The 27,691-nt window shown below is 43.5% G+C and overlaps 1 protein-coding gene across 2 annotated transcripts in view; it reads left to right on the top strand.

The window, feature by feature from the left end:
- The first annotated feature begins 1,743 nt into the window (after window positions 1-1,743).
- LOC136634571 (gamma-aminobutyric acid receptor subunit rho-1) overlaps window positions 1,744-27,691 on the top strand; it is a 47,720-nt gene continuing 21,772 nt past the window's right edge. The window contains exons 1-3 of one of the 2 annotated variants that reach the window (XM_066610095.1): window positions 1,744-1,865; window positions 19,901-19,954; window positions 23,682-23,788. In XM_066610095.1, coding sequence (XP_066466192.1) covers window positions 1,744-1,865; window positions 19,901-19,954; window positions 23,682-23,788 — 283 coding nt within the window. The remainder of the gene's footprint in view (window positions 1,866-19,900; window positions 19,955-23,681; window positions 23,789-27,691) is intronic. The other variant, XM_066610096.1, reaches the window with a different exon arrangement.

Below are 27,691 nucleotides of genomic sequence, written 5' to 3'. Positions count from 1 at the left end.
CTAACCCCGTTTCCTCTTCCCTTCCCTCTCCCTTACTCTCCTCAAACTTACACCAGAAAAATAGCTGGTGCAGGTCCAAGGAGACCCATAGGGACAGAGACTTACTAAGGAGAACTATTATTAGTTATAGTCTGGAGTGAGCTGGGAATTTTCTTTAGCTGTGTGATTCCTGTTCCTTTAACACCCAAACTACAAGTGATGCTAAAAGTGTCATTGTACTCTAAACTTTCCTTTTTTTTTAAAGTGGCTGCAGAGCTCCCAGGACCACTGTACGGCAGAGAACCGTTAACTCTTTCTCCCACATTGCAGTTCCAATTATACCCCCCCCCCACCCGAAACTGCTATCTGCCCTTGGTGGGAAGATACCACTGGCATCAATTTTTGTGCCAATGGCACAAAAGAAGAAACAGAGCCATGCTCCTACTGTGATGTGTAATTTGACATTCATATAATGATATAAGAATATGACCACTACCATGACTATCATTCTTTAAGCCTTCAGCAACATCGTGTCACCCTGTTGTCTAGACAGAAAAGCCCTTAGAACTCAAACACAAACTACCTAATATATAAAAAGGGAAGTCAATGTTTTCTGGGGGAGGGAGGACTTCAAATCATGGAGAAACTTGCTGGCTTGAAGAAGGGAATTTCCTTGCATATAGCTTTGTGGAAGTAACAGATTGATACCAAAAGGAGCAAGAAAGATGCGAAGCGGCAATGGGAAAATTCCAGTGGTAGTACTATCTTGTCCCTTTACTGTGAAATTAGTAGGTGCCTACTTTGGGGGAAGAACCAATGAGTGCAGTAATTCTAGAAATGGCTATTTCAAAATCCTACATATCTATAACCAATTAATTAATTGCCAAATGTTGACAGTATTTTACCTAAGCCCTTTAAAAACTTGTTGCTTTCTTTGCCTGTGGAGTATTCAACTCATCTGCTTTGCTGAGATGGGGAACAATGAGCGATGAATGATACCTTATAAATATCCAACTCCACAACACACACAATTCACTTTATTCACTTCTTTACCCCCAAAACTGGATGCTTGCTGCTGGCCAGTTCGTATCCAAGCTTCTGGCAACCAGACAACAGTGAAGCATGAGCCACAAGCCCTGCATGTTTCTTGAACCACATCAACAATGGCATCTCCATAAACAAGCATCATGTGCAACCCAAAAAACCTGGGGATCAAAACATTATCTTTCATTCCTAGAGCAAAGCAATGAGTGTGAGATAGTGGTCCATGATGCATCTCAGAACAGCTGTTTCTTAAATGCATGCCAATGGTGTATAAGACTATCTCAACAGGTGCTTCCACTGGCATCAGATCCTTTCTCACTGAGTAAAGAGCTACGCTGGATGACCTTTAAACAGTCAGCATATCCTAGTTTTCTTAAATGGATGATAAATGCCATTTTCCAAACTACCTGAAATGCTTCACTTTAAACCGATTTATACAATAGCTTGTTTCAAGCAAAAAAGAATAACTGTTCTGCACAGATTCATGAATTCTACACTCTTCGAAAATCCCTGCCATCTGACGTAGAGGGATTTATAGGTTTAGTGGAAATTGCTTTCCCCACTGTCCAGATTAAATACTGCGGGATGATTTTTTTGTATGAGTAAACATCCTTCCAATAATGAACAGACCAATAATGTCTTAAAAAGAGAAAAAGATTCTTCATTTTGGTTTTTGTCTTCTTTTGTGGACTATTTCTGGACACAAGACCGGAGGATAACATGTTGACTATCTGTAAAATGAAGTTTAGCATCTTCTTGCTGCTTTGGGGCTGGATTTTATCCATTGAATGCAGAGCTCACTGGCAAGGAAAGGAAATACATGAAGTCTATAAAAAGGGCAGGTGAGTTGATTCAAGTGTGAATCTGCAGGTTCATAGTTAATGTACTATTTTGGATTGCTATAGTCTTAACAGATTAAACCTGTCATTTTCACCTTCACATTGTGATGTTCTCTATTTTTAAGGTTTTGCTTAGCTCCTTTTTCATTTAATGACTAGTATATTTTACAACCCATGATACCAAAAAAAACCTGTTTAATGTTTTTTAACTGATTTGGGGGAGGTGAAATGAAGGAGCTAGATATTTATTAATTAACACATGTATTTTTTAAAATCAATGTACTGATGTAGTTGCAGCAGTAGGGCTCTAATGGTCAGGTAACCTTTTCAGTTTTGAATCTCTGATAGATTACTTCCCCTCATACTATGGTATTTTTTTGTCAAACTCCCATAATAATTTCCTTCCATGTACATTATATGATGTACGTTCACCTTTCTGTGTATTATGAGTATATGCTTATACAACAATACTGCTTTGAGAAAAATAAATCAGAACAGACCACAAGATATGATAAAGATATTCAAATAATCTCTAGATTCATTATCTGGCTGTTTCTACAAAGGCACAAGTTATTTTTCTTTCATTTACTTTCATAGCCAGGATAGTGTGGTGGTTCCGTCTGTGTTGGGCTTAGCCTGGAAGATCCAAGTTCAAACCTCTGCTTAGCCATGAAGCTTCCTGGGTGACCTTGGCCAGTCACTATCTCTAACTTACCTCAACAGGGTTGTTGTGAGGACAAAAAGAGGGAAGCAAGCACCTATATCACCACTGAGCTTCTCGGAGGAAGGGTAGTATAAAAATCTGAAAAATAAATAAAACAAATGTTTACAGGCATCCATCTATACGTAATCATCTTAAAGCACAGCACAGACTGATCAACAGCCCAATTCATGTCTACTCAAAAGCAAATCCCATTATTTTCAATGGAGTTACACCAGGAAAGTGTGCATTTCAGTGTTTGCCTGCACACTATAGCAAGTAAGCTTTTGAACAAAATGGAATTTACCTCTGAGTAAACATATATAGGTTTGTGCTGTAACATTGTTACAGTACAGTCCTCAGCAAGGGTACTCAGAAATAAGAAACCTACTACTTCCTACTTACTTTCATCAAAGGACCTTCATCTTGCAAATATTTTGGATCTAGTACAGAGAATCTGTAGCTAATATAAACAGTTATACCATGAAAAGAATAATAGTTTTTGAATGTCTGGGGGCATATTGATGGTTTGTGCTTTGTATATTGTTAGTGTTTGGATTATGTACTAGTTGGCCAAATTATATTTAGTTATTATTTATGTTATTATTATGTATTTAATAATAAAAATTATTATTATTATGTATTTAATAATAAAAATTATTATTATTATTATTATTATTTATTAAATAACCAAAATGGGTATTAAATTTATTTATTTATTAAATACCCAAAATGGAGGCAGTGAACAATCTTATAAAATGGCAAGTAAAAAAAATTCAATATAATGATGATGATGATCAATCAGTTGCAGCTTGGTGGGCAATATTGGGCAGGTCTGTTGAATTATCTTATTCTAAAGCCCCATTCCAATGTTATACTAATTGTGGATGCTTTACCCAGCCTGTATGAGTGTACATCCAAAAGTCTCACCCCTGCACCAACACAATTCTAAGCCCTTTCCCAACCATGAGTACAGCACTTGTCTGCAGTACCAAACATGGAACCTGGAGAGAGATTCTCTCAATGATAATGAACACTGGGCAGTCCCAATTACTAATAATGGGACAAGCTATATGGGCTAGCAGCAATATGATCCAGATTTCTACTCCTGATGCAAAAACTTGGCTTGCATTTTCTTAGGAAGTATTCCCTGCACCAGAACAGTGGAACTGGGATCTGAGGCACCTTTTAAAGTGGCATCCTCTTATATTTAGCAGGGGGACAGCAACTGTCCCTCTTCATCCCAGCATAACATCTTCTCCAGTGGTTGTTGCTGGTGTCTCTTCGACCTTTTTTTTTTTTTTTAAAAAAGATGGTGAGCCCTTTAAAAACAGGGAAGCATTTATTGATTTTATTTTACTTTGTAAACCACTTTGTGAAATACTCTTGTTGAAAAGTGGTATATAAACATAAATATAAAACATAACAAATATTTGAAAATCTATGCCATACATATGGATGTTGCAGTCAGGGCGAGCAGACACCATACAGAACCAGGCAGCAGTCAAAGAGGTGAGTAAATTCGTCTTCATTTTCCTTTCCCAGCCAGCCTGGTCCCAGCCAGTCCACAGGATGCGGCCAACAGGAGGTAGCAGTCCTGCACTGTGCAGACTGGCTCAGGACATAAGGATAATTATGTCACAACAGGAAGATCCCAATGTTATTTGCCTCCCCATAACAAATACACACTCGCAACTGTTGCTTATTTTCTGATCCAAAGCAACCAGAAACAGTTGCTTTGGAACAGTTTCTTCACAAACAGTTATGTGCTCCTCAGTTCCTTAAGAGGTGAGTACAGGGCATGGCTATCTCAGTTTGGCTTCCTTTGGAGAGGAGGTAATGGGAGGCTTATTTCAGTCATCATTGTTTTATTTATGATACAGAAGAAGCAAGCAGCATGTGCTCTCCTACAAGGTGGCTAGTCTGCCATAATACTAACCTATATTCCCTTTTTAGTTATTTTAAAGACATGGTTCACATATGGCACACATATGTCATGTGCCACTGCTGCTGAACCTAGTCCCCTCCCAGGTCCAATCTGCCTCCCGTTCCACCCTCCCCTACCCCAAAACACCCCCTTCTCACCTTCATTCTGCCCTCCCGCCACTTTCTCCCAGGCCCCACGTTGTCCAGGGCATACTTACCTGTGCTGCCCAGTGCAGGGGTTGGATCCAGCACTGCCAAGTTAGCACAGATCTTTGCACTAGCCTAGCTGGCTCCTGAGTAGGGACAAACATGACTTATGGCATCCCTGAGCCGGCTCAACTGCTCCTTTGAATTGCACTGTTAATACTACAAAGGGCAATACAGCAAGCCTTCTTTTTTCACAAACTTTCACTTCCTTAAAAGGACATTGGACATTAAAATCTTTATGGTCAGGGCCTTAAGTGAATTATCTAATCCCTTCCAATTTTTCTTTTTAATTCTCCCAGGCCTGAGACCAGCCCTCTTTAATTGAAGCCCTGCACAGTTTCCTTCTCAGTGCTCCAGAATTTGGCAATGACAATGACATCATTGCTAAGTAGTCCACAGCCACCCCTGTGCAACCACCATAGGCACACTCCAGGGGAAAATTAGAGGGAACATTGCCTGAGACACCAGTCAGTATTTATAGCTCATGCATCTTTTTTACACTCTAAAATTCTAGAAACTGCTTTTCCTTGATTTGGAGAAGGCTGGTAGAGGCCACAATGAAATGTGATAAACCTTTGCTAAAGAAAAGCTGCTCCCCCCCCTTATTTGAAACTAATGTAGTCTTGGTGTTTTTTCTCTTCTTGTTATTCCATTGGCAAGGTCTTTTCCTATAAATATTCCCATGAACAATAGCTGTGCTATTACACTATGAACAATTCAGCAAAACTTTGCCATAATTAAGGACCAACTCATATGAGACTGTTGTGGGAGAGCCCAATCCTGAGCTCAACACACTGGCTTACCGCCAGTGTGCACTGTTGCAAACGTGCCATAAGGCACGTTTGCGAGCTCTAAAGCCGGGCGAGTGGCCATGGTAACCCAGTGCGGAAGGTGGGGGAGGTGTACTGGGAGGACGGAGTGGGGAGGGAGGGAGGTGGGACTGGTGGAGCAACGCTTCACTGGATCCACAGCCCTCAGCGCCTAACGCGAAAGCTCTTACTTCACCACCAACCTTCTGGTAGCCCGTTGTGGGGCTACTCCCTTTAGCCAGGGGAAGGGGACAAAAGTCCCCTTCTCCCGAGGTGCTGCCCATGGCTGCCGTGGGAGCATAGGATGTGGCGGCAGCCATCTTTGGTGTTGCTACAGACGCATGCCACGGGAGCTCAGGATCGGGCTCGGAGTCATTACTCCACGACTGCTTCTTGTGTCACTCCAACCACATTTGTATTCAGGAAATGCATATTACAGCATTATTATTTTATATACTACATTTCACCAAGAGTCATCCTCAAAGCGGTCATGTGTAGGTCAATGACATGGTTCTTTAACAGTCATTGCCCTTTCTCTTGACCAAGAGATGATTGAGCTATAGGACCATGTAATTGGCCCTGTCCATCATATTTCCCAAATTGCCAGAAGAGGGCAAAAATGAAAAGTTAGTGGTTCTCACATTGCTACTGGTAAACCAGGAATCAACTTTCAATTCCATTCAACTGAATAAAAATAAAGCACAGAATTTCCTAGCTTGTTATTTTTCTACCAGGCTCTGATCCCAATGGGATTGGATTTTCTTCTAAAACAGTACTATAGTCAGGAATGGGTTTGTTATATAAATGACTAGGTGAGGCAGAGTGGTTGAAGGATGATGCCTAGAGCACAACTGAAAGTTGCTTTCTGGCATTCCTTCCTACTGCATTCAGGATTATGACCTCTTGCACCTAGCCTTGGCTTTTAGGATTTGGATAAGTGTTGGAGAAAGAAAGCGTAATGGAGCTATGAAAATGACAGTGAAATTTCACATGCATGAGCTGGCAAGCAGCCGCAAAGGAGGGAGTAAAGTATGTATTACACCAAAGCAGGCTCCCTAGAATCCCACAATGACCCAGATTTCATCCATTGCTGCCTCTATAGTTTTATCATCTTCTTTCATTCCACTATCCATTGTCTTACTGCAACACTATAAGCTTCTTGCTTTTCCCATTATTTAAGCTACTAGACACAGAATCACAAAAGGCCTATTTCCTTCTGACAGAGCTTAGGTTTAATTATTCTTACCTTTTTATTGCATAGAATCCTTCATAGCTTGTATTTCTTTCCCTCTCATTGTTTATTTATTTGAAGTATTTATATTCCGCTTTTCTTGTCCCTCATGGGTAACCCAAAGCTGCTAATCCAAAGATGGTATTTGGTAAGTTGACATGCCACATCTAGTCAATATCAGAGCATGATCTTGGTGGTATTCCCCTTTCTTTATGTGCCACCTTATCCTGCTTCTCTCTCTTGATTTCACCCCAGGAATATCTCCACTTCTAGTAATACTAACAAAAGTGGAGGTGTTGCTGGGGTGAAATCAATTCTAATTTAGTACTGAGGAGACATGTCAGAAGACCCTCCTCATCCCCTCCAGTTTGGATTTTAATTGTTCTTTGCTTTTGCCAGAACTTGGGGAAGAGGCCAACCTTGATGCCATTCAGACAGTATGACAAAGTCATGCAGTATTGGTTCCAGAAGGTTGCATTAAAAAAGCACTAATGACTAAGCCCCACTAAAATCATGAAGCAGGTGAGTCATCACAACTAACCTGAGTCCCATTAATTTCATTGGGACTTACAGCCAAATCCTAACCATACTGCCTATGCCACAATACAGTTGTGCCAAAGCAGCGGCCACAGTATCCCACATGGGCATAGAGCCAGCTGAAGGTCTCCTCAAGGTAAGGGAACACTTTTTACTGGCTGGCGCAGAGGACCAGCGCCCGCACACACTGGCCTCCACATAGGTGCATGCCTCCTTCTGGCTGCAGCGAAGTGCTTTACAGCACTTCCATGATGGCTGTTGCCAGGCTGTATGCCTGAGACTGACACTGCAGCCCTGGAGGATTGAGCTGTTAGTTGTGGTTAACATTCTTTAGCAACAACTCCAACATTTTAAGAAAAATGGAGTAAATAAGATAATCTATTTTATGGGTTCTACTTTTTTTATTTATTGTCTTGTTCTGAAGATTGTTGTTTACCTTGTTTGAATGACTTGAAATTACTTCCTCATCAAACATTTTTTGCAGGCACCTTCTTTCTGCCTGTGGCAATACTCCAATGAGTGTATGGTATCCAGTCTCATCCTTTGTCCCCTACCACCTCAGCAGCCCTGTTTCCCATAAGCAACTTGCAGTCCTTCGTGTTTCTAGGATGTGTGTGAATTGATTTTTTATCCATACCTCATCTCCCAGCACACCCTCTTTCCCAGAACTGTAGCTTCTCCAATCATCTGGCAGGCTAGCCCTTTCCCTCACTTCCAGGGACATTTGGAGCTTTGAATGTTTTATAATTCCATTGTGGGAATTACAGGTTGCAACCTGCAACTAAAAGGAATGCATGCAGCAAAGGCGCATTGTTCACTCTGAGCTCCTTAAAGGAATGGTGGAATAAAATATAAATATAAATACAGCACATAGATAGATTGGTATAATGCATCCTCATATTTTTATAGGAAGGTTTGTAGAAAAGGTAGTCAGTCAGAAGAAACATGAAGGTGTGCTCACCATGAGAGGTGTCATAATCCAGGGTCTCTCTTACACACTCTTAGTCCAGACCTATCTTACACACTCCTGGTTCAGTGGCCAAACACCCCAGTGTGCCAGAAATGCACGTTCCCAATTTGTTCTTGTGTATCCTTCAGTCTCAAGGGCCTTAACACTGCAGGAGAGAGCAGCTGCAATGCATTCCCAATCAGCAAGACCTTGGGGTCAAACCCACTATCATGTCGCTCACCTGGTTGAACGTCTCTCATTCACAGCTGTTGCAAAATGGCTTAGGCCTACAAGATGGAGTCAGACTAAAGTCAGTTATTTACCTTGTTCTTCACAGAAGGTGATCCTGAGGATAAAGGGATGTGGCCAGGGGTCCATAAATAACTAGCCAAGACCACCCTCTGTCCTCACCTCCTATTCCACCTCTTCTCCTGTAGCATGTACTTGCAGAAGAGGCAAGGATTTCTGAAATTCATGCTGCAATACAGAGCAGACAAACTCAAAGCTGCACTTGCCATTTTCCTCACCAAACTGCTTCATAAGATATCTCATTTCTCCCAAGCCCTCTAGCAAACACAAAGGGAATTGGTGGAGGTGATGGTAAATGGCTAGTCACTCACATGCAAACAAATCTCAGCTCAAATGGGGGGAAAAATAGTCTCTTCCAAGCCCCCTCATCTTGCTAGAAAGAGAGACCAGTGATTTATTTTAGCAGTGCTTCTCAAACTTTTTAGCATTGGGACCCACTTTTCAGAATGACAATCTGTTGAAAATCACCAGAAGTGATGCCATTAAGCTGAAAGTGATGTCATGGCCAGAAGTGACATTATCAAGCAGGGAACATTTTTAAAACCACTAACACAAAATCAAATCAAATCAATTGAGTAAGGCTTTGATCCTATCTACACTTACCTGGGAGTAAGACCCATTGACTATAATGGGACTTACTTCTGAGTAGACATGCTTAGGATTGGGCTCGAAGTAAATCAAAAGTTTACAATAAGCATAAGCTTAAAAATTTATTTAAAATAAAGAAGAACTCACCTAACCCTCCCAAGCAATTGCTGATCTGCAAAAAAAAAAATAAAAAAAAATTCCCCAAACATCTCAAAGGCTGCAATTTTATCCACCATTGACTGTCATTGTTAAAAGCATATACATAGTCACCTGTTAAAAGTACAGATCTGTAACATTTTCCCAAATGCAGTCACATACCATGGTAGCATCAATGTATTAAAAATAAAACACACAATGAAATTAATGAGGACCCACCTGAAACTGGCTTGTGATCCTGACTCACAGTTTAAGAAACACTGCTCCATAGGTTACAGATAGTTTTGGAGACCAGAGCCCTGATGGAAGGCAGGTAGAGGGAATGCCTTCTTGTTTTTGTCACACTTTGAAAGCAAGCCTGCAGAAAGAGGAAGACAAAGCAAAGTCTTCTCTCATTTGCAAAGAAAGACAAAAAACAAGCAGATTTTTCTGCCAACAGCTCTGTGTTCTGCAAAGCTGCCACCAACATACAGAAAACCATACATCTTCCATGTGTTTACTGCCAACCAGGAGGCATGATAATCTTTGAAGTGCAGGCTGCTTTGGAGAACACATACCCATCCTGGAAAATGTTGACTTATTTTTTATTGCTCTTCGCCAGTGACACAGTGAGGTTCCTCTCCTAATGTCACTCCATTTCCTCAGTATAGGTGGTGCTCCAGCCCACTCCACCTCCTCTACACCACTGGTTTTTAGCAGTTGTACAGATGTGTCATAGCAGGCCTCACTTATAGCATTGCTAGTCACAGGATTTGAGATAAAGTGTCATGGTTTGACTCTGCTTTTCAGAGACAAGAATCCATGGTGGAGAGACCATTTTCAACAAGGTCTATCCCCAACCTTCTCCCCATTTCAAAACACTGCAAATTAGGGAATACGAAGCAATCATCCAACACTAAAGATCAGTTAAAATGAGAGACATCAGATCTCTCTTAAGCCATTTCTGCCCAACATTGCATATATGCAACAGGGACCAAATGTGTATACCTTTGTATACACATAACTAAATGTGTAGCCATTTAGTTATTTGATTTTTCTCTGTAAACCGCTTTGTGAACTTTTAGTTGAAAAGCAGTATATAAATACTGTTAATAATAATAATAATAATAATAATAATAATAATTCCATATCAGTGGTGGACCTGTTGGCTCGGAATCCACACTGCGATTCTGGATAGACGCTCTCTGCAAGTACCTGGAGCCTCTTTAGTACAACTCGGGCAAACAGCTTTCCTACAACGCTAAGGAGAGAGATGCCGCGGTAGTTGTTGCAGTCACCCCTGTCACCTTTGTTCTTGTACAGCGTGATGATGTTTGCATCCCTCATGTCTTGAGGTACTCCACCTTCTCTCCAGCAGAGACAGAGGATTTCATGCAGCTCAGTGACGATGATCTCTTTGCAGCATTTTAGGACTTCAGCAGGGATGCTGTCTTTTCCAGGTGCCTTGCCAAAGGCAAGGGAGTCCAGGGCCACGTGAAGTTCTTCTAGGGTTGGTTCACTGTCAAGCTCTTCCAGCACAGGCAGGCACTCAATGTTGTTCAGTGCTTCTTCGGTGACTACATTTTCTCTGGAATATAGCTCAGAGTAGTGCTGCACCCAGCGTTCCATCTGCTGCGCCCGATCCTGGATGACCTCGCCTGTGGCAGACTTCAGAGGGGCAATTTTCTTCTGTGTTGGACCTAGGGCCTGCTTGATACCATCATACATCCCCTTGATGTTGCCCGTGTCAGCTGCTATCTGTATCTCGGAACAGAGCTGGAGCCAGTAGTCGTTAGCACATCTCCTGGCAGTCTGTTGGACTTTGATGCGAGCAGTTCGGAGGACCTGCAGGTTGCGTTCACTGGGACAGGCCTTGTATGCTGCTTGAGCTCTCCTCTTTTCCTCAATGACTGGTGTCAACTCCTCAGAGTGGGCTTCAAACCAGTCTGCCGCCTTGTTGGTCTTTTTGCCGAATATGGACAAGGCGGTGTTGTAAACGGTATTCTTGAAATGTTCCCATCTGTTGGATGCGTTTGCGTCGGCCGGGCCTGGAAGAGATTCCTCAAGCGCTTGTGCAAATTCCTCCACTTTTCTCTGATCCCGGGTCTTGCTGGTATCAATGCGAGGTCTTCCTTCCTTTTTCGTGTGATACAGTCGCTTTGTTTGCAGTTTCACTCTGCTGCACACCAGGGAGTGGTCAGTGTCACAGGCAGCACCATGATAACTGCGTGTGATCTTGATGCTGGGAAGGCTGGAGCGTCTGGTGAGGATCAGGTCGAGCTGGTGCCAGTGCTTTGATCTTGGATGTCTCCAAGAGACTCTATGTTGGGGCTTTGTGTTGAAGAATGTGTTGCTGACACAGAGACCGTGATGACAGCAAAACTCTAGCAGGCGTTGGCCATTTTCGTTCATCCTCCCAGTGCCAAACTGACCTAAGCAAGTGGGCCATGAACTGTTATCAGCACCAACTCTAGCATTGAAATCGCCGAGGATGAACAATGGCTCTTTTACAGGGATTTTCTTGACAGTGGTGGCCAGGTCATCATAGAATTTGTCTTTGGCTTCTGCTGGAGATGACAGAGTCGGTGCATAAGCACTGATGAGAGTGATAGGTCCTGCTGATATGCTGATATGCTGATAGTGCTGATACCACCACTGATATGGTATTCTCCCTTAGACAACTGCAGGAGAAATGCAGGGAACAACGACAGCCACTCTTTATAGCCTTCATAGATCTCACGAAGGCTTTCGACCTGGTCAGCAGAGACGGCCTCTTCAAGATTCTCCCCAAGATTGGATGTCCACCCAGGCTCCTCAGCATCATCAGATCTTTCCACAAGGACATGAAGGGCACTGTTGTCTTCGATGGCTCCACATCAGACCCTTTTGACATCCGAAGCGGAGTGAAGCAGGGCTGTGTTCTTGCACCAACCTTGTTTAGGATTTTCTTCGCTGTCCTGCTGAAGCAGGCCTTTGGAACTGCAACAGAAGGCATCTATCTCCGGACCAGATCAGACGGAAAGCTCTTCAACCTCTCCAGACTGAGAGCAAAATCCAAAGTCCAGCTGAAATGTCTGCGTGACTTCCTCTTTGCCGACGATGCAGCTGTCACTACCCACTCTGCCAAAGATCTCCAGCAGCTCATGGATCGTTTTAGCAAGGCCTGCCAAGATTTTGGACTGACAATCAGCCTGAAGAAAACACAGGTCATGGTTCAGGATGTGGACTCACCTCCCTGCATTACAATCTCTGAGCATGAACTGGAGGTTGTCCATGACTTTGTGTACCTTGGCTCAACGATCTCCGACACTCATTCTCTCGATACCGAGCTAAACAAGCGCATCGGTAAAGCAGCTACCACGTTTTCCAGACTCACAAAGAGAGTCTGGTCCAACAAGAAGCTGACGGAACATACCAAGATCCAGGTCTACAGAGCTTGCGTCCTGAGTACACTTCTGTACTGCAGCGAGTCATGGACTCTTCGCTCACAACAGGAGAGGAAACTGAGCGCTTTCCACATGCGCTGCCTCCAACGCATCCTCGGCATCACCTGGCAGGACAAAGTTCCAAACAACACAGTCCTGGAACGTGCTGGAATCCCTAGCATGTATTCACTGCTGAAACAGAGACGCCTGCGTTGGCTTGGTCATGTTGTGAGAATGGATGATGGCCGGATCCCAAAGGATCTCCTCTATGGAGAACTCATGCAAGGAAAGCGCCCTACAGGTAGACCACAGCTGCGATACAAGGACATCTGCAAGAGGGATCTGAAGGCCTTAGGGATGGAGCTCAACAAGTGGGAAACCCTGGCCTCTGAGCGGCCCGCTTGGAGGCAGGCTGTGCAGCATGGCCTTTCCCAGTTTGAAGAGACACTTTGCCAACAGTCTGAGGCTAAGAGGCAAAGAAGGAAGGCCCATAGCCAGGGAGACAGACCAGGGACAGACTGCACTTGCTCCCGGTGTGGAAGGGATTGTCACTCCCGGATTGGCCTTTTCAGCCACACTAGACGCTGTGCCAGAACCACCTTTCAGAGCGCGATACCATAGTCTTTCGAGACTGAAGGTTGCCAATACAAAAATAATAATAATTGTTATGCAGGCATTATTATTATTATTATTATTATTATTATTATTATTATTATTATTATTATTATTATGAACTGGAAGTTCATGAACTGGAGGTTGTCCATTACTTTGTGTACCTTGGCTCAACGATCTCCGACACTCTTTCTCTCGATACCGAGCTAAGCAAGTGCATCGGTAAAGCAGCTACCACATTTTCCAGACTCACAAAGAGAGTCTGGTCCAACAAGAAGCTGACAGAACATACCAAGATCCAGGTCTACAGAGCTTGCGTCCTGAACTGCAGCGAGTCATGGACTCTCCGCTCACAACAGGAGAGGAAACTGAACGCTTTCCACATGCACTGCCTCCGGCGCATTCTCGGCATCACCTGGCAGGACAAAGTTCCTAACAACACAGTCCTGGAATGTGCTGGAATCCCTAGCATGTATGCACTGCTGAAACAGAGACGCCTGCATTGGTTTGGTCATGTCGTGAGAATGGATGATGGGCGGATCCCAAAGGATCTCCTCTATGGAGAACTTGTGCAAGGAAAGTGCCCTACAGGTAGAACACAGCTGCGATACAAGGACATCTGCAAGAGGGATCTGAAGGCCTTAGGGATGGACCTCAACAAGTGGGAAACCCTGGCCTCTGAGCGGTCCGCTTGGAGGCAGGCTGTGCAGCATGACCTTTCCCAGTTTGAAGAGACACTTTGCCAGCAGTCCGAGGCAAAGAGGCAAAGAAGGAAGGCCCATAGCCAGGGAGACAGACCAGGAACAGACTGCACTTGCTCCCGGTGTGGAAGGGATTGTCACTCCCAGATTGGCCTTTTCAGCCACACTAGACGCTGTGCCAGAACCACCATTCAGAGCACGATACCATAGTCTTTCGAGACTGAAGGTTGCCAATACAAATCTCCAAGGCAACCACTGGAAAGCTCCAGCCAAAATTAACTTTTTCACTGCTCCTGAGACTTCCATTGAATTCCATTGAAGCCAGCTTCCTTCTCTAAGTTTCAGGGAGGCTGCTACAGCCTCCTTCCTTTTTGCAAATGCTTGCATTTTGCACAGGTCTATTTTTTTAAACACCAGGATGTCCTCTGTTCCTTTTGAAACAAAGTTCCAGGCTACTGTTCAGTGCACCATTACTTAAGAATAACACCCACAATGTGCCTACTACTGAGTAAACAGAGTTGCAAGTATGTGTAGCTGCACTTGCTCAGTCATGCCTTGTTGCTTGTATCTCTGCTGTGAATTGAATTGCACACTCCAAGTTATGTGTTATAAATTGTATGTTATATGTAGAGCCTCTAGCTCAGGGGTGTCTCAACTTTTTGGCAGGAGGGCCACATCATTTCTCTGACAATGTGTGAGGAGCCGGGGCCGGGGGGGGGGAGGAATTAATTTACATTTCAAATTTAAATACATTTACATACATTTATATGAATGAATATATTAGAGATGGAACTTATATGAATGAATGAATGAATGAAGGTCTTGCAAGAGCTCCATGCCTATAAAAAAACCTTGCACAAAGCAAGGCTGGCCTTTTCTTCATGCCGCTGCTGCATCACAGATGTGAAACAGCAAGCAGTGGAGGGAGCCCTCATTCCACAGCTCATGTGAGAGGTTGAACTGTGAGACCAGTTGCGTCAGGCCAGTGCAGCTCCAGCAAGTCTCCAGAGGGCCAGCAGCTCATTGGAGACTGGGGGCTCCCTGTGGGCCAGATTGGGAGTCCCCAAGGGCCACAAGTGGCCCCTGGGCTGGGATTTGGGCACCCTTGCTCTAGCTTAACACATCAGACACCTTAAAGAAGGATTTGATTCATAGTTCTCCTGCAGTGGTTCCCAATCTTTTTTCACTTGCATACCACTAGGCAGCCTATTTCCATAAATTGTACCCCTCATATTAGCTAAATGTTTCTAATTAATATGATTAATAAAAGACCTCATCTCCTCCATATGAAAACCCATACTTCATCACAGTATTTTCTCTTTTTATCTGTTTGAAGAACAGAAGACTATGTCTTTGCACTGTTTTGCATGAGAAGTGTCCTAAGAAATTCTTGGTGAAATTCATCATTTCCATATTATGTTTCAACTATTTCACTGTGCTGGTTTTCAATCACTGATACATACCTAAATTGATGACCAAAAACTAGCTTTTGGTGGGGCTTTCACAGCTAACGTGCTACCTCCTTTCCTGCCTTGCTGGCCCTGCAAGGCATTCTGGAGCACTACCTGCCTTTTCCCACCATTATTCAATTCTTTTTCAAGTCCTGTCAGGTACCCCTGGGAGTACGTGTACCCTAGGTTGGGAGCCACTGTTCTACTGGTATGTTGTTTACAGTTCACTTAGATAGTGTTTACAAAAAGGTGGTGAAGACCAGAAATAAAAAAGTTAAAAAATAAAAATGAATCTTATGATCTTTTACAATATTTTTATTAGAGACTGTACAGGTCTTAGGTAACAATTACTGGTGGGTTATTTTTTAGGATCTGGCATTAGGTAAAATCAGACAAAACTATAGTCAGACCCCCCCTAAGTTTAAAAGCCCCCCCCCCCCCACTTATCTTAGGGTCATAGAAAATTCCATGATTTTTTTTTTTTGCTCACAGTCTGCCTTTGACTTATCTGTGAGATTGACTTATAGGCAAGCATCTAGGGTATTTATTTCTAGTATTCATATTTCTCCAAGGATTTCAGGGCAGAATATATAGCTTTCACCTTCCTTTTATCTTTGTGAAGGAAGCTAAGTTGTGTGATAGAGATTTCATGGAGGGGTGGGGCTTTGTATCTGGGCCTCCCCAGCCACTCTAAGCAGGGGGTGTCAAACTCATTTCATATGAGCCAAATAGCAGCCATGCTGCTTGCTGAGGGCTAGAAGTGATATCATTAAGCAGGAAGTGACCTCATTAAGCAGATGATGGCCAGAAATTAGCACTTTGTTCTCATATAGAAACTTATTAGCTGCAAATGATGGAAGAGAAAATGTGCCAATTTTGTTCTTAATTTCAAGATATGAGAGAGCCCAATTATGCTGGAAGAGCCCCAATTATAATGGGGGTTGAATAAATTGCTTCTGCAAGCCTCTGCAAGTTATAATAATAATAATAATAATAATAATAATAATAATAATAATAATAATAATAATAATAAATAACAACAATAACAACAACAACAACAATAACTGGGTATTTATATACCGCCTTTCTGGTCATCGGATTACTCCTCTGACTTTATTCAAGGCGGTTTACATAGCAGGCTGTTTCTAAATCCCCGAGGGGATTTTTACAAATCACAGAAAGGTTCTGTCTTGCAAGAACCACACAACATTTCAGATGAATCTTTCTGGTCTGGTATCACTTCTGGCCTCCAGTTGCTTCCCACGCAGGCTGACAAGAAGTTCTTTCATCTCTCACATGAAGGGCAGCCAAGAAGCTTCTTTGCTTACACCAAAGAACAGGTGGAGTAACTCAGCTTGGCTTGTCAGCTGCTTCAAGGTCTTGCCATTCATGGAGCTGCCAGTGGCCTTGAACTGGCAACCTTCCAATGTTATCTTTGGGCTAATGGAGGCTCTACCCTCTAGACCAGACCTCCTGCTCCTCCTGGGATTATATTCGAATCCCCTGCTCTAAGCGCTATACCACCTGGTATTATTGTATTTTATGTTGTGCATGTGTTGGGAGGGTTAAGATAACTCTGACAACTTGTTTCTACATGGTCTTCTCCAGCTGCAGAGCCAATGTGGAACTTAGACTAGGGAAGCTCAGGTTCAAGTCCCTGCTAATGGAAAAGACACCTATTGCTAGTGTCTTTATTTTAAAATTTTGAGCCCCTTTGGGACAGGGAACCCTCACCACCTCTTTCTCTGCTGTGCAAACCACTTTGAGAACTGTTTTGGTGCAAAGTGGTACACAAGTGTTCTTAAAAATAATAAGGAAGCTCATTATATGTACCTGGACTTGTCCCAGTCACAGCTTTTTCAGTTTAACAACCTGCAGGACTGTTGTGAGAATAAAATTGTTTTTAAAAATGATCCACTGCTCAGTGCTCCTGGGACAAAGGGCAGATTATAAAGGTAATAAACCCATTTAATGGGATTAAATGACAGCTTTATTCTCTTTTAGTACAGTAACTTCTAGGAATAGTTTAGGCTTCTTCTAAAAGCAGCATAAATGTGAATTTTTTAAGTCATCTCTATTCTATTTGTCTTTGTAAATGGGCCAAATATTTGATATAAGTATTCCTTCAGTTTGAACTTGGCCAATTTACTCTATTGCAAAGTATGTTCAGTACAGAAAATAAAAGGTGGGAAGAACATTTTCATAGTCATATTGTTAAACATAAACCTAACCCAGTTGTCTAAATATGGATAGTGGTTTCTCTATTATTTCCATATCAGTAGAAATATAAAAACAGTCAATAGAGGGAACTGGTTTATACCAGTTTCCCTACACAAAACAGGTCATATCTTCACCATCTTGTCAGTTAATGCAGAACTAGAGGTCTGAATGGAAGTCCTCTGTATAAGTTGATCTTGAATAAAGTATTTTATTTGTTTTAAATGTTCTGTGGCTTGGTGATTGAAAGCAAGCATTGCTACTTGAAACAAAATCAAGATCGTTGCTAGGAAATTCTTTGCGACTTGAGGCTTGGGGCTTTGAGGTCCTTTAGTGGGGGAGCCGCACTACAAACTTATATTGATTTCATGCCATATTAACTGTTCATGGTTTCCCTCCCAAGTGTCTTGGGAATGTAGTTTTGTGAAGTGATAAGAAAACTTAACATAACTACCGTTCTCCAAGTTCAATGGTTCCCAAACTGAACCTGTGAAGTTATGGCTTCCTGGGGAGCCACAGAAACCAGACAGGAGAGCTGCGGAATCCTCACCAAAAACCTGCCACCCTATACAATGTATAGAATTGTATCCCTAATGGGGCACCTTGGCCAATGGCCCAATAGGTTAAGGGAGCCACCAGTTGAAAAAGTTTTGGAACCTCTGCCCAACTTCCTTGCAGAATGAGAATGACCCTTAACAGTAGTCTGCTTAAGGTTGCTTCCCAGTTGTTAGTTCTTAAATATGTAGCTTAGGCCCCAATCCTATCCAACGTTTCAGCACCAGTGCAGCCATAATGCAGCCCCAAGGTAAGGGAACAAATGTTCCCATACCTTGAGGAGACCTCTGTGACTACCTCCCCAACACACCCATTGGCACAGGAGCACCAGCACTGGAAAACTGGATAGGATTAGGTCTTTAATCCTCTGCATGCCTCTTCTGAAGTAAACGCAATAGAGTTCAATGGAATTTATTCCCAGGTAAGTGTGTTTAGGATTGCAGCCTTAAGCAAATTCAGATGATATCACAGTCCCTGCAAAACAGTTGCTTACTCAAATTTTTTGTGCTGTGTTTGTGGATTTGCTTGCTTTTTTAACTTGATGTGTGCCAATTTTATCCTATTGCTGAACTGTATTGAGAGAAGTGATGCCTGTAGCACATCATCTCTCCTCACTACTCTTAAAATACAGAAGCCATACCCCAGTCACTGTTGTTGTCTTTTCTATTTGTTTTTCTTTTGGAAAAGAAGTCTTACTGACTTCACTGTCAGTAAGTGTAAAGTCATGCACACTGGGGCAAAAAATCAAAACTTTAGATATAGGCTGATGGGTTCTGAGCTGTCTGTGACAGATCAGGAGAGAGATCTTGGGGTGGTGGTGGAGGACAGGTCGATGAAAGTGTCGACCGAATGTGCGGCGGCAGTGAAGAAGGCCAATTCTGTGCTTGGGATCATTAGAAAAGGTATTGAGAACAAAACGGCTAATATTATAATGCCGTTGTACAAATCTATGGTAAGGCCACACCTGGAGTATTGTGTCCAGTTCTGGTCGCCGCATCTCAAAAAAGACATAGTGGAAATGGAAAAGGTGCAAAAGAGAGCGACTAAGATGATTACGGGGCTGGGGCACCTTCCTTATGAGGAAAGGCTACGGCGTTTGGGCCTCTTCAGCCTAGAAAAGAGGCGCCTGAGGGGGGACATGATTGAGACATACAAAATTATGCAGGGGATGGACAGAGTGGCTAGAGAGATGCTCTTTACACTCTCACATAACACCAGAAGCAGGGGACATCCACTAAAATTGAGTGTTGGGAGAGTTAGAACAGACAAAAGAAAATATTTCTTTACTCAGCGTGTGGTTGGTCTGTGGAGCTCTTTGCCACAGGATGTGGTGATGGCGACTGGCCTGGGCACCTTTAAAAGGGGATTGGACGGGTTTCTGGAGGAAAAATCCATTATGGGGTACAAGCCATGATGTTTATGTGCAACCTCCTGATTTTAGAGATGGGTTATGTCATGATGCCAGATGCAAGGGAGGGCACCAGGATGCAGGTCTCTTGTTATCTGGTGTGCTCCCTGGGGCATTTGGTGGGTCGCTGTGAGATACAGGAAGCTGGACTAGATGGGCCTATGCCCTGATCCAGTGGGCTGTTCTTATGTAAAACATCTGGAGATTAAATTTAAGATAAAAGCTCAATGTTCCAGGAGACTGTAACATATTACAATATCATTTTGTCTTTTTCATAGTCTGCCTCAAAGACAGAGAAGAGAAACACATGAAGAATCACACAAGCAAGGCAGGTATGCTCCTTAAAACAAAGTGCATGTTACATTTCTACTCAATTCTTCCTTACTTCCATGCCCAACAACGGCCAAAACCAAATGCCTGAATAGTCCTTGACCAGAGTTTCTCAAAGTGTGCTCCTAAGAGCCCTTGGGCTCCCTGAGACTCCTTCAAATGCTCCACAAGCCACTAGCATAGCTAAAGGGGGGGTGAGGAGGGTACAGGGCCCCATGTACCATACCATTTGCACCCCTGTTTGCAGGCACTTGGAGCAGCTGTGGCCCCATTGGGCCTACTACTGCTTTGCACCCCTGCCAGGCCTCTTAATGGCCTTTGACAGGTACTACCAGTTTTGGAGTGCACTTTCCATACTTCCAAAGTTGCAACAATGTCATATGTGGGTTGTTAAAAAAATTTTTGTGCTTCCTGGTGCCAGATGCCTTAGTTACATCACCACCACAAGCACACCATAAGTTGCCACCATCCACTTCCTGCCTGGTTTGCTAGTCTGTCCCTCCTGCCTGCCTGATTGGTGGCTCTCCTCATTCCGCTGCTATTTTGGCTCTTCACTGGTGTTCGGTATGGCACTGCACCACTCCATACATGCACTGGTGCTCTGCGGCTTCCTAAGACTCTGCACATGTGCCAGTAGGGCTCTCTGAAACTCCTTTTAAAAGTGTAAAGGGCTCCGAAGACCAAAACATTTGAGTAAATCTGCGCTAGACGATTCTGTTCTCTTTCTAGAATGAGAATTTAAAATACCAATTGAGTTTTTACTGAATGAGCATTTCTTTTTCCACCATTACTAACTCTTCACCATCTGCTATTACAGCCATGGGAGGTTTGGACCCCATCAAGACAAGTGACCCCCCTGAGCTAGATGGTCCATTATGGTGTAACTTAGTTTAAAGCAGCTTCATATAAGTTCTGGATTTCTTATGTTCATTTCCCACCTTCCAGCTCAGATGAACTCTCAAGGCCGCCAACAGCAACCACAATATACGTAAAATCAACTGATATAACCAAACCATAAAATCTCCACAAAAAAAAACAAGTAGAAAAAAAGAATTTTTTTGTGCCCACAGCACAAATTGTTCATTAAAAGCTAGGGAGAATAAAACAAAATTTATTTGTTATTAATAAAGTTGGTGCCATACAAATCTCTTAGGTGTTCAACAGCAGCCAGGGGGCTCACCACAGAAAAGCGCCTATTTTTGGTTGCCACCCACCTGACATCTGGAGGGAAGGGTACCTGGAGCAGATTCTAAAGATGACCTTAAACTAAACTATGGGGTGGTTCAAATAGGAACAGGTGTTTCTTTAAATATCCTGGTCACAAGCCATTTAAAGCTTTTTAGGCCAGATGTGATGGATTATCCCACTTGACAGTGGTAAACTACATGGGGAGTCTGCCTTCTCCAGGCTGATTGCTGCTCATTCAAACAGTCTTGCGGCAGGCTCAAGGGTGAGCGGTACAAATTAACCCCAGGACCACCAAAGCCTGATGTAGGATGGTATATTGTTTTCCAATTCCTGTTTGATGCCTCTATCAGCACTGAGCACTCTTGGATTACCGTCCTAATCTAGTTTACCAAGGATCATTTCTGAGGAAGAATATTTAGGATTGAACACCAAGCAATAACTATCAACAGATCAAGAAACCATCAGGCTAAAAACTTGAAATCAAGACAAGGACCGAGAGCGGATTACCTCATTCCTGCTGCAGAGATGTATCCAACTCAGGCTGCAATCCTAACCACACTTTCCTGAGAGTAAGCTCCATTGAACAAAATAGGACTTACTTCTGAGTAGACCTGGTTAGGATTGTGCCCTCAGAAACATTATTCAGAGCATAGGGAAACTGAATAGTTTACCTAAGCAATTTAATGTGCTTCTGGAGCAGACTAGTATAGGTGCAACTCATCAGGCAAAATGCAGCCTGTCACCATCCATGTATTGTCAAGTGCTTGACAACTTCCTTTTTGTAGCTCTAGGGGCAGGCAACAAAGGACAGAGCTTTATTGGAACTCTGATGAGCTACATTTAGCTTGGTGGGTTACACCAACTGTGTAGTGTGAGTACTCAAAGTAATTCCTTCAATGCCCCCCCCCCCCCAGTCACTAGTGCTAGCAAATCTGGGATAGGAGCTGATCATTTCATTCCAAGCCTGTGCTTGTCCCACTTGTAGCTTCTATCCTGGCTTGGCTCCCAAGCCATCAATGTTGGTCCTGACCTGAGGCCAGTAGGATCTGATTTGACATATTGTTTTCTTCATGCCCCCCTGCCTGCCTGTTACTGAACTGCTTCAGAAGTGCTTATAAGTGAATTCTTGCTTCCAATTCCACATTTGTGTAGCAATTAGTGTGATGTGTTAGCTATCGCATATCCGACCCCTTAAACAAGTTTGTCTTTGCACAGTAAACAGAGGCAGCAGGGTTTGAAATGTATTTTACAATTCATTTCACACTGTGATGCTTGACTAAATACTGTATCAAATCATTGGGGGTTATTTTCAAAAAAGATACTGCTGAGCTCCAAAACAGACTTACCCAATGGTCCTTCAGCCTGAGGGCCCAATCCTATCTAACTTTTCAGCACTGATGCAACTGCAATTCAGCCCAGAGATAAGGGAGCAGATGTTCCTGTACCTTGAGCAGGCCTCTGTGAATGCCTCCCCATCACAGGATACAGTGCACACACCATTGGCACGGCTGCACCGGCACTGGAAAACTGAATAGGATTGGGCCCTTAGCCTCTCTCAGGTAATTTGGCCCACAATAGTGAGGGACTAGCAGTGCTTCTTATCCATCTCAGTGAACTCACTGCAGCTGCATCCCAACAGCAGCATGGGGGGGGGCAGAATGCTAAGTTTTGCAGGCTGCCTCAATATACCGTGTAAGCAGCCCCTCCCCCTTGAAGCCATTCTGGGTGGTGAGAATAAAACAGAGGAGACACCTCCACTTTGCTCTCACCATCTGGAATGGCTCCAATGGTGAAGGGGAGGGGCTGCTTACGCAGTATATTGAGGCACCCTGCAAAACCTTGCACTCTGCCCTGCCCCCCCTCCACATCACTGCATCCCAATCTTAGGGGAACCTGAGGCATGACTGTTTAATAGGCCTCTTATCAATAGAATAAAAAAAAATGGTCCCCTGGGGATAAGAATAGGCCCTCAGTTTGGCTGAACTTGTCGTAAGAGGTGACTAAACAGCCACCGGGTAGATGGAACTCGTCAGCCTGGGAAGGCAGCTCATCTGAGAGAAGGAAAACTCTGATCCCAAACCTCCACTGCCTTGTGGCTACATCCAGTTATGGAAAAGGCTTCAGGAGTCAACCTCGAGGCAAAATCCGGAGCCGGAGTCCCTGAGGCAGTTCATGGCTGAACACAGTCACGTTCTGGCAACTCCTGCGACGCCGCTGGAACCAACCGTATTGGCCTCTGCCTTTCCATTGGACCATTTCAGCGACGTGGAGAGGGGGGATTTGCTGCATGGGTAACAGCCTATCCTCCATACCTACTTTACCCAGGCTTTGCGCACTGGAGAGGACACTCTGTTCCAGAACTATCATTCAGAGCGTGACACCATAGTCTTCTGAGACTGAAGGATGCCAACGCGCACACACACACACACACACACACACACAAATGCGTACTCTGTCCCTGGACTGGTGTCCCAAGGGGCCCATATCTTCAATTTAAGAGTAACTGATAAATAATGCTTTGGTTTGTTTTCTCCCACATAGTCCAATATTGAAACGAAGTCCTGACATCACCAAATCACCTCTAACTAAGTCAGAACAGCTTCTGAGAATAGATGACCATGACTTCAGTATGCGGCCAGGTTTTGGAGGTACGGCATGCAGTCTCTTTTTCTCATTGTTTTTTGTTGTGATAATACATTAGACCAGGGATGTCAAACTCATTTCGTACAGAGTGCCAAAGTCAGAGTTCACAGTTCCTGCTGAGGGCTGGAAGTGACATCATCAAGCAGAAAGTGACATCATTAAGCAGATGATGGCCAGAAATAAGCACTTTGTACTCACATAGAAATTCGTTAGCTGCAAATGGTAGAAGAGATGATGTATAAATCTTGTTCATATTTTCAAGATATGAGAGAGCCCAGTTATCACACTGGGAGAACCCAATTATAATAGGAGCCGGATAAATTGCTTCCAGGGATCGCATTTGGCCCACAGGCCTTATGACTGCATTAGATGGATTTCTTTAGAAATCTATGGGAGTTGTCAACATTCACAGGACCTTATCTTGCTTTAAAATCAGGAATTAATTTGTCCTGATGTTCAGCTACCTCTTAGCTTCACTTTCCCCTGAAGTTAGGCTTAGTTGTGTGTCTTCCTGGCAGAGACCCTGTGCCTTTAACAGCTTCCAGGGTGGGCAGAAAGATGACAAGTGCAGTTTTCCTTGTCACAGCATTCCTATGCTCAGGAGTTCTGCACAAATTCATGCCTGTCAAATTCCTGCCTGTCATTCAGCTGTTAAAAGCATAACATCTCTCAGGAATATTTTTCTAAAATGATCAACTTTTTAACAGATCAACTTTCTAACAGCTATGTCAGGAAAAGGCTTTTCAGAGGTGAGAAGGTATTCTTCAAAGGCAGTTTTTTTTCTGCCAAAATATCTTGGCATTAAAATAGGTTTGGAGGCTGGGCTCCGGCTCAGGTTGAGCCACAAGTATATTTGTAAGGTTATTTATCTAACTTAGGGCCCAATCCTGATTGCTTCCAGTGTTGGTGTTGAGCTCCATTGCCAATGCTGGGTGTCGTAAATGTGCCGTAAAGCACATTTATGGCACCTGGAGAGTAGGGAGCGCTGGTGCTGGGTTTGGTGCCAGACCCAGTACTGGCAGCAGGGCCTATGAGAGAAATTTTATCAGGGGGTACAAAGTTTCTTCTGGGCCCCTTCCCAAAGGGGGAGGGACACAATGGGGGCAGCAGAACGGGGGGCAAAATAGGATAGCGGGAGGGTGCTGACAGCCACAATAGTCTTTGAAGCCCAGGTCTACTAGCCTTCTTGATGCGAGCTTGTCAGCAGGTGAGATAGGAAAATGTCAGATCCCAGGAACTTTCTTGGCTCCCTCCTTTGGCTCCTGGGCCCCCTTTCTGACCCTGGGCCCGGGTACAAATTACCCCCTTTACTGCCCTCTCCTAGGCCCTGACTGGCAGGAAGAGGATGCACTGCCACAGGGGGTAAGTGAGACTACTGGGTGGTGGTGTGGCCTCTGGGAGTGGGGGAGGGCAGAATGAGGGTGGGATAGGTGGAGGAATTGGGGCTGGAGTGGGGTGGGACCTGTGGGCTCCACTGGATCCTGAATTCTGTGTTGGACTGAAAAGCCCAATATGGAACTCCTCCAGTCTGCGCTGCCAAAATAGTTTGCGCAGACTGGAGAAGACCCATTGCAGCCCCTGGACCCTTCCCCCAAGGAGATTTCTGGTGGCTTCCTGATGCCCACTGAACACAGTGGTAGCTGCTCCAATGGGTGCTCCAATGGGATTGGGCTACCCTTTTCCCTTTTTTTCCTCACGCACCTTTAACAGACCATTCCAGGTTCATTCTGGTCGCTGCTTGAGAGGCTTATCAAAATGATGGGCAGAAACAATGGTGTTTTAATTCTGTGGATGTATTTGTCTTCACCATGTTGGCCAATTCCAATGTAACTGTTGGATAGCTGCCTTTGGGATAACTTGATCTTAACTTATATAGAAGATGGATTTCTCTCTCCAGGAGCCTCAGTTTCTGTACTTTAACTTTTGCAAACTCAGTTTGCCAACCTGAATTGCCTAGGAATATTTTTTGTATAAATATATTTTTATACTGAAATATAAAAAAATATTTCCCTTCTGAACTGAGATTCACAAGTGTCCCATTTATCACTGGAAAAGGCAAGGGGGTCATTCCCAGAAACCCTCTCTCATTTCCATTAGACTTTGGTACAATCCATTCCAAAAAACTTCCATCTCTTGCAGCAACAAAACTTTTCCTTTTGCTAAGGCAGGGATGACCAATGCATGTCTTCCTGGCCTAGGTCTCAAATATGTTTTTAAACAAGGCATGATCAAAAGTTAGTCTATAGCTTCACTCATCAACCAAGAAACAAAAACAGTTTTCTAGTTGTAAGACATTTAGAGTGCAATCCCGTGCATGTCTACTCAGAAATAAGTCCCATTACAGTCAATGGAGCTTACTTCTAGGTAAGCATGGATAGGATTGCAGCCTTAATGATACATCTCCATTTGGGGGTTTGGATGCAATACCCCAGTAACATGGGTGCATATTGTCCATAACGGAAGCTCCATAACATGAATGGTAGTTTGATAATTTGTCAGAGGGTCAGTTTATGCATCACATCTGCTCCCTGGACCTCTAGCCGAAGAACAGCCGAGAATATTGATGTTGGCCATCCACAGTGGCCTTATGTTTTCTTCAACCACAGTAGACAGGCAGACTCTATGGATTTAACTATTGTAGTATTAAGCTTGACTTTTTCCTGATAAAAGCTATCTGGTTGGTGCATATTATAGATATGCAGATAGCTGTGAAATCATGAGCTTTTATCTGACAATTGTGTGTGTGTGTACATATTCAATATATAATCAACCAATGCACCATTTTGCTGATCTGGTCTTTTCACTACAGATGCATGTTCTGTGTTAATGTTCCACTCTTGACATTATGGTCGCGTGCTATAGAAATCCAAGCTTTTAGACCAGAGGATTAGGGGAACATGCTTTCTTACGGTCCATCAGATTAAAGAATGTTGTAATTTATCTAACCTTTTCTGGCTGACAGATGGTCATTCAAATCCAGAACACTATTGTATCCACTGACAGGGAAAGTTTCTTATTACTAAATGCCCAATATGCGCAATACGAATATATTCCATTAGTTGTAAAAGGTTTTTGGTTCTGGGATTGTTCATTATCATTAGCAGTATTATACTTTTAGCAAATCTCATGTTCTGCAATTGCAGCATCAACTCCTATAAGAGAATTGTATGTGCATTTTGGAAAGATCAACCTTACTGACACTGAAAATCCAGAGTTTAACCCTCTGTTAGCGCAAGGGAACATGTCTGTGTTGAAGTGATAGCACAAGGTTCTTGTTCACAGAAATCTGCATGGAACGTTCAGATTCAGATTCAGCTTGTACAACCTAACACAATGCATTGCACAAGGTGTCACACAAAAACAGGGAGTACCTCATAGTTATGCCGTTTCTTCTGCATGCATTTATGCAACTTCTGCATATACATGTGGAATGGTGTCATATGCCACCTTATTTCCATGTGTGCTTCTTAGAATACAATATCAATATTATAACCCCAAATAAAAACAAATAAGCATGTGTGGCCTATTCATGAGGCTGATTGAAATGGCCTCTTTGAGTGGTGGGGTGGGAAAGGTGGCAAACTGGTGGGGGTATCCCAGAATCTTCACCCACCACCTCCGTGGCCCACTGCCTGCCTAGCCATTCCACCTGGCAGCTTTCCCATTCTCTGGGGATGGGTTGGGGTGCTTCTCCTGAACATTGCCTTTCTTCCCCCACCACTTCTTGAAAGTGGCTGGGTTGGGAGGGTGCTGGGAGTGGAAAGGTTCTGCTTCCAGTGCTTTACAAGAAGCTGTGCCAGTCAAGGAGGTCATCTGCATATGTGTGTGCATGCTGACATGCGGGCTGCTGGTGATGCTGCCCTATGTGTGCATGCACATGAGTAGGATGGTGGGGAGGTGGCAGAATT

The sequence above is a fragment of the Tiliqua scincoides genome, chromosome 1, assembly GCF_035046505.1.
Source record: "Tiliqua scincoides isolate rTilSci1 chromosome 1, rTilSci1.hap2, whole genome shotgun sequence".
NCBI lineage: Eukaryota > Metazoa > Chordata > Lepidosauria > Squamata > Scincidae > Tiliqua > Tiliqua scincoides.
Note: the sequence above shows the minus strand (reverse complement) of the source record. Positions and strands in the feature narration are given on the sequence as shown.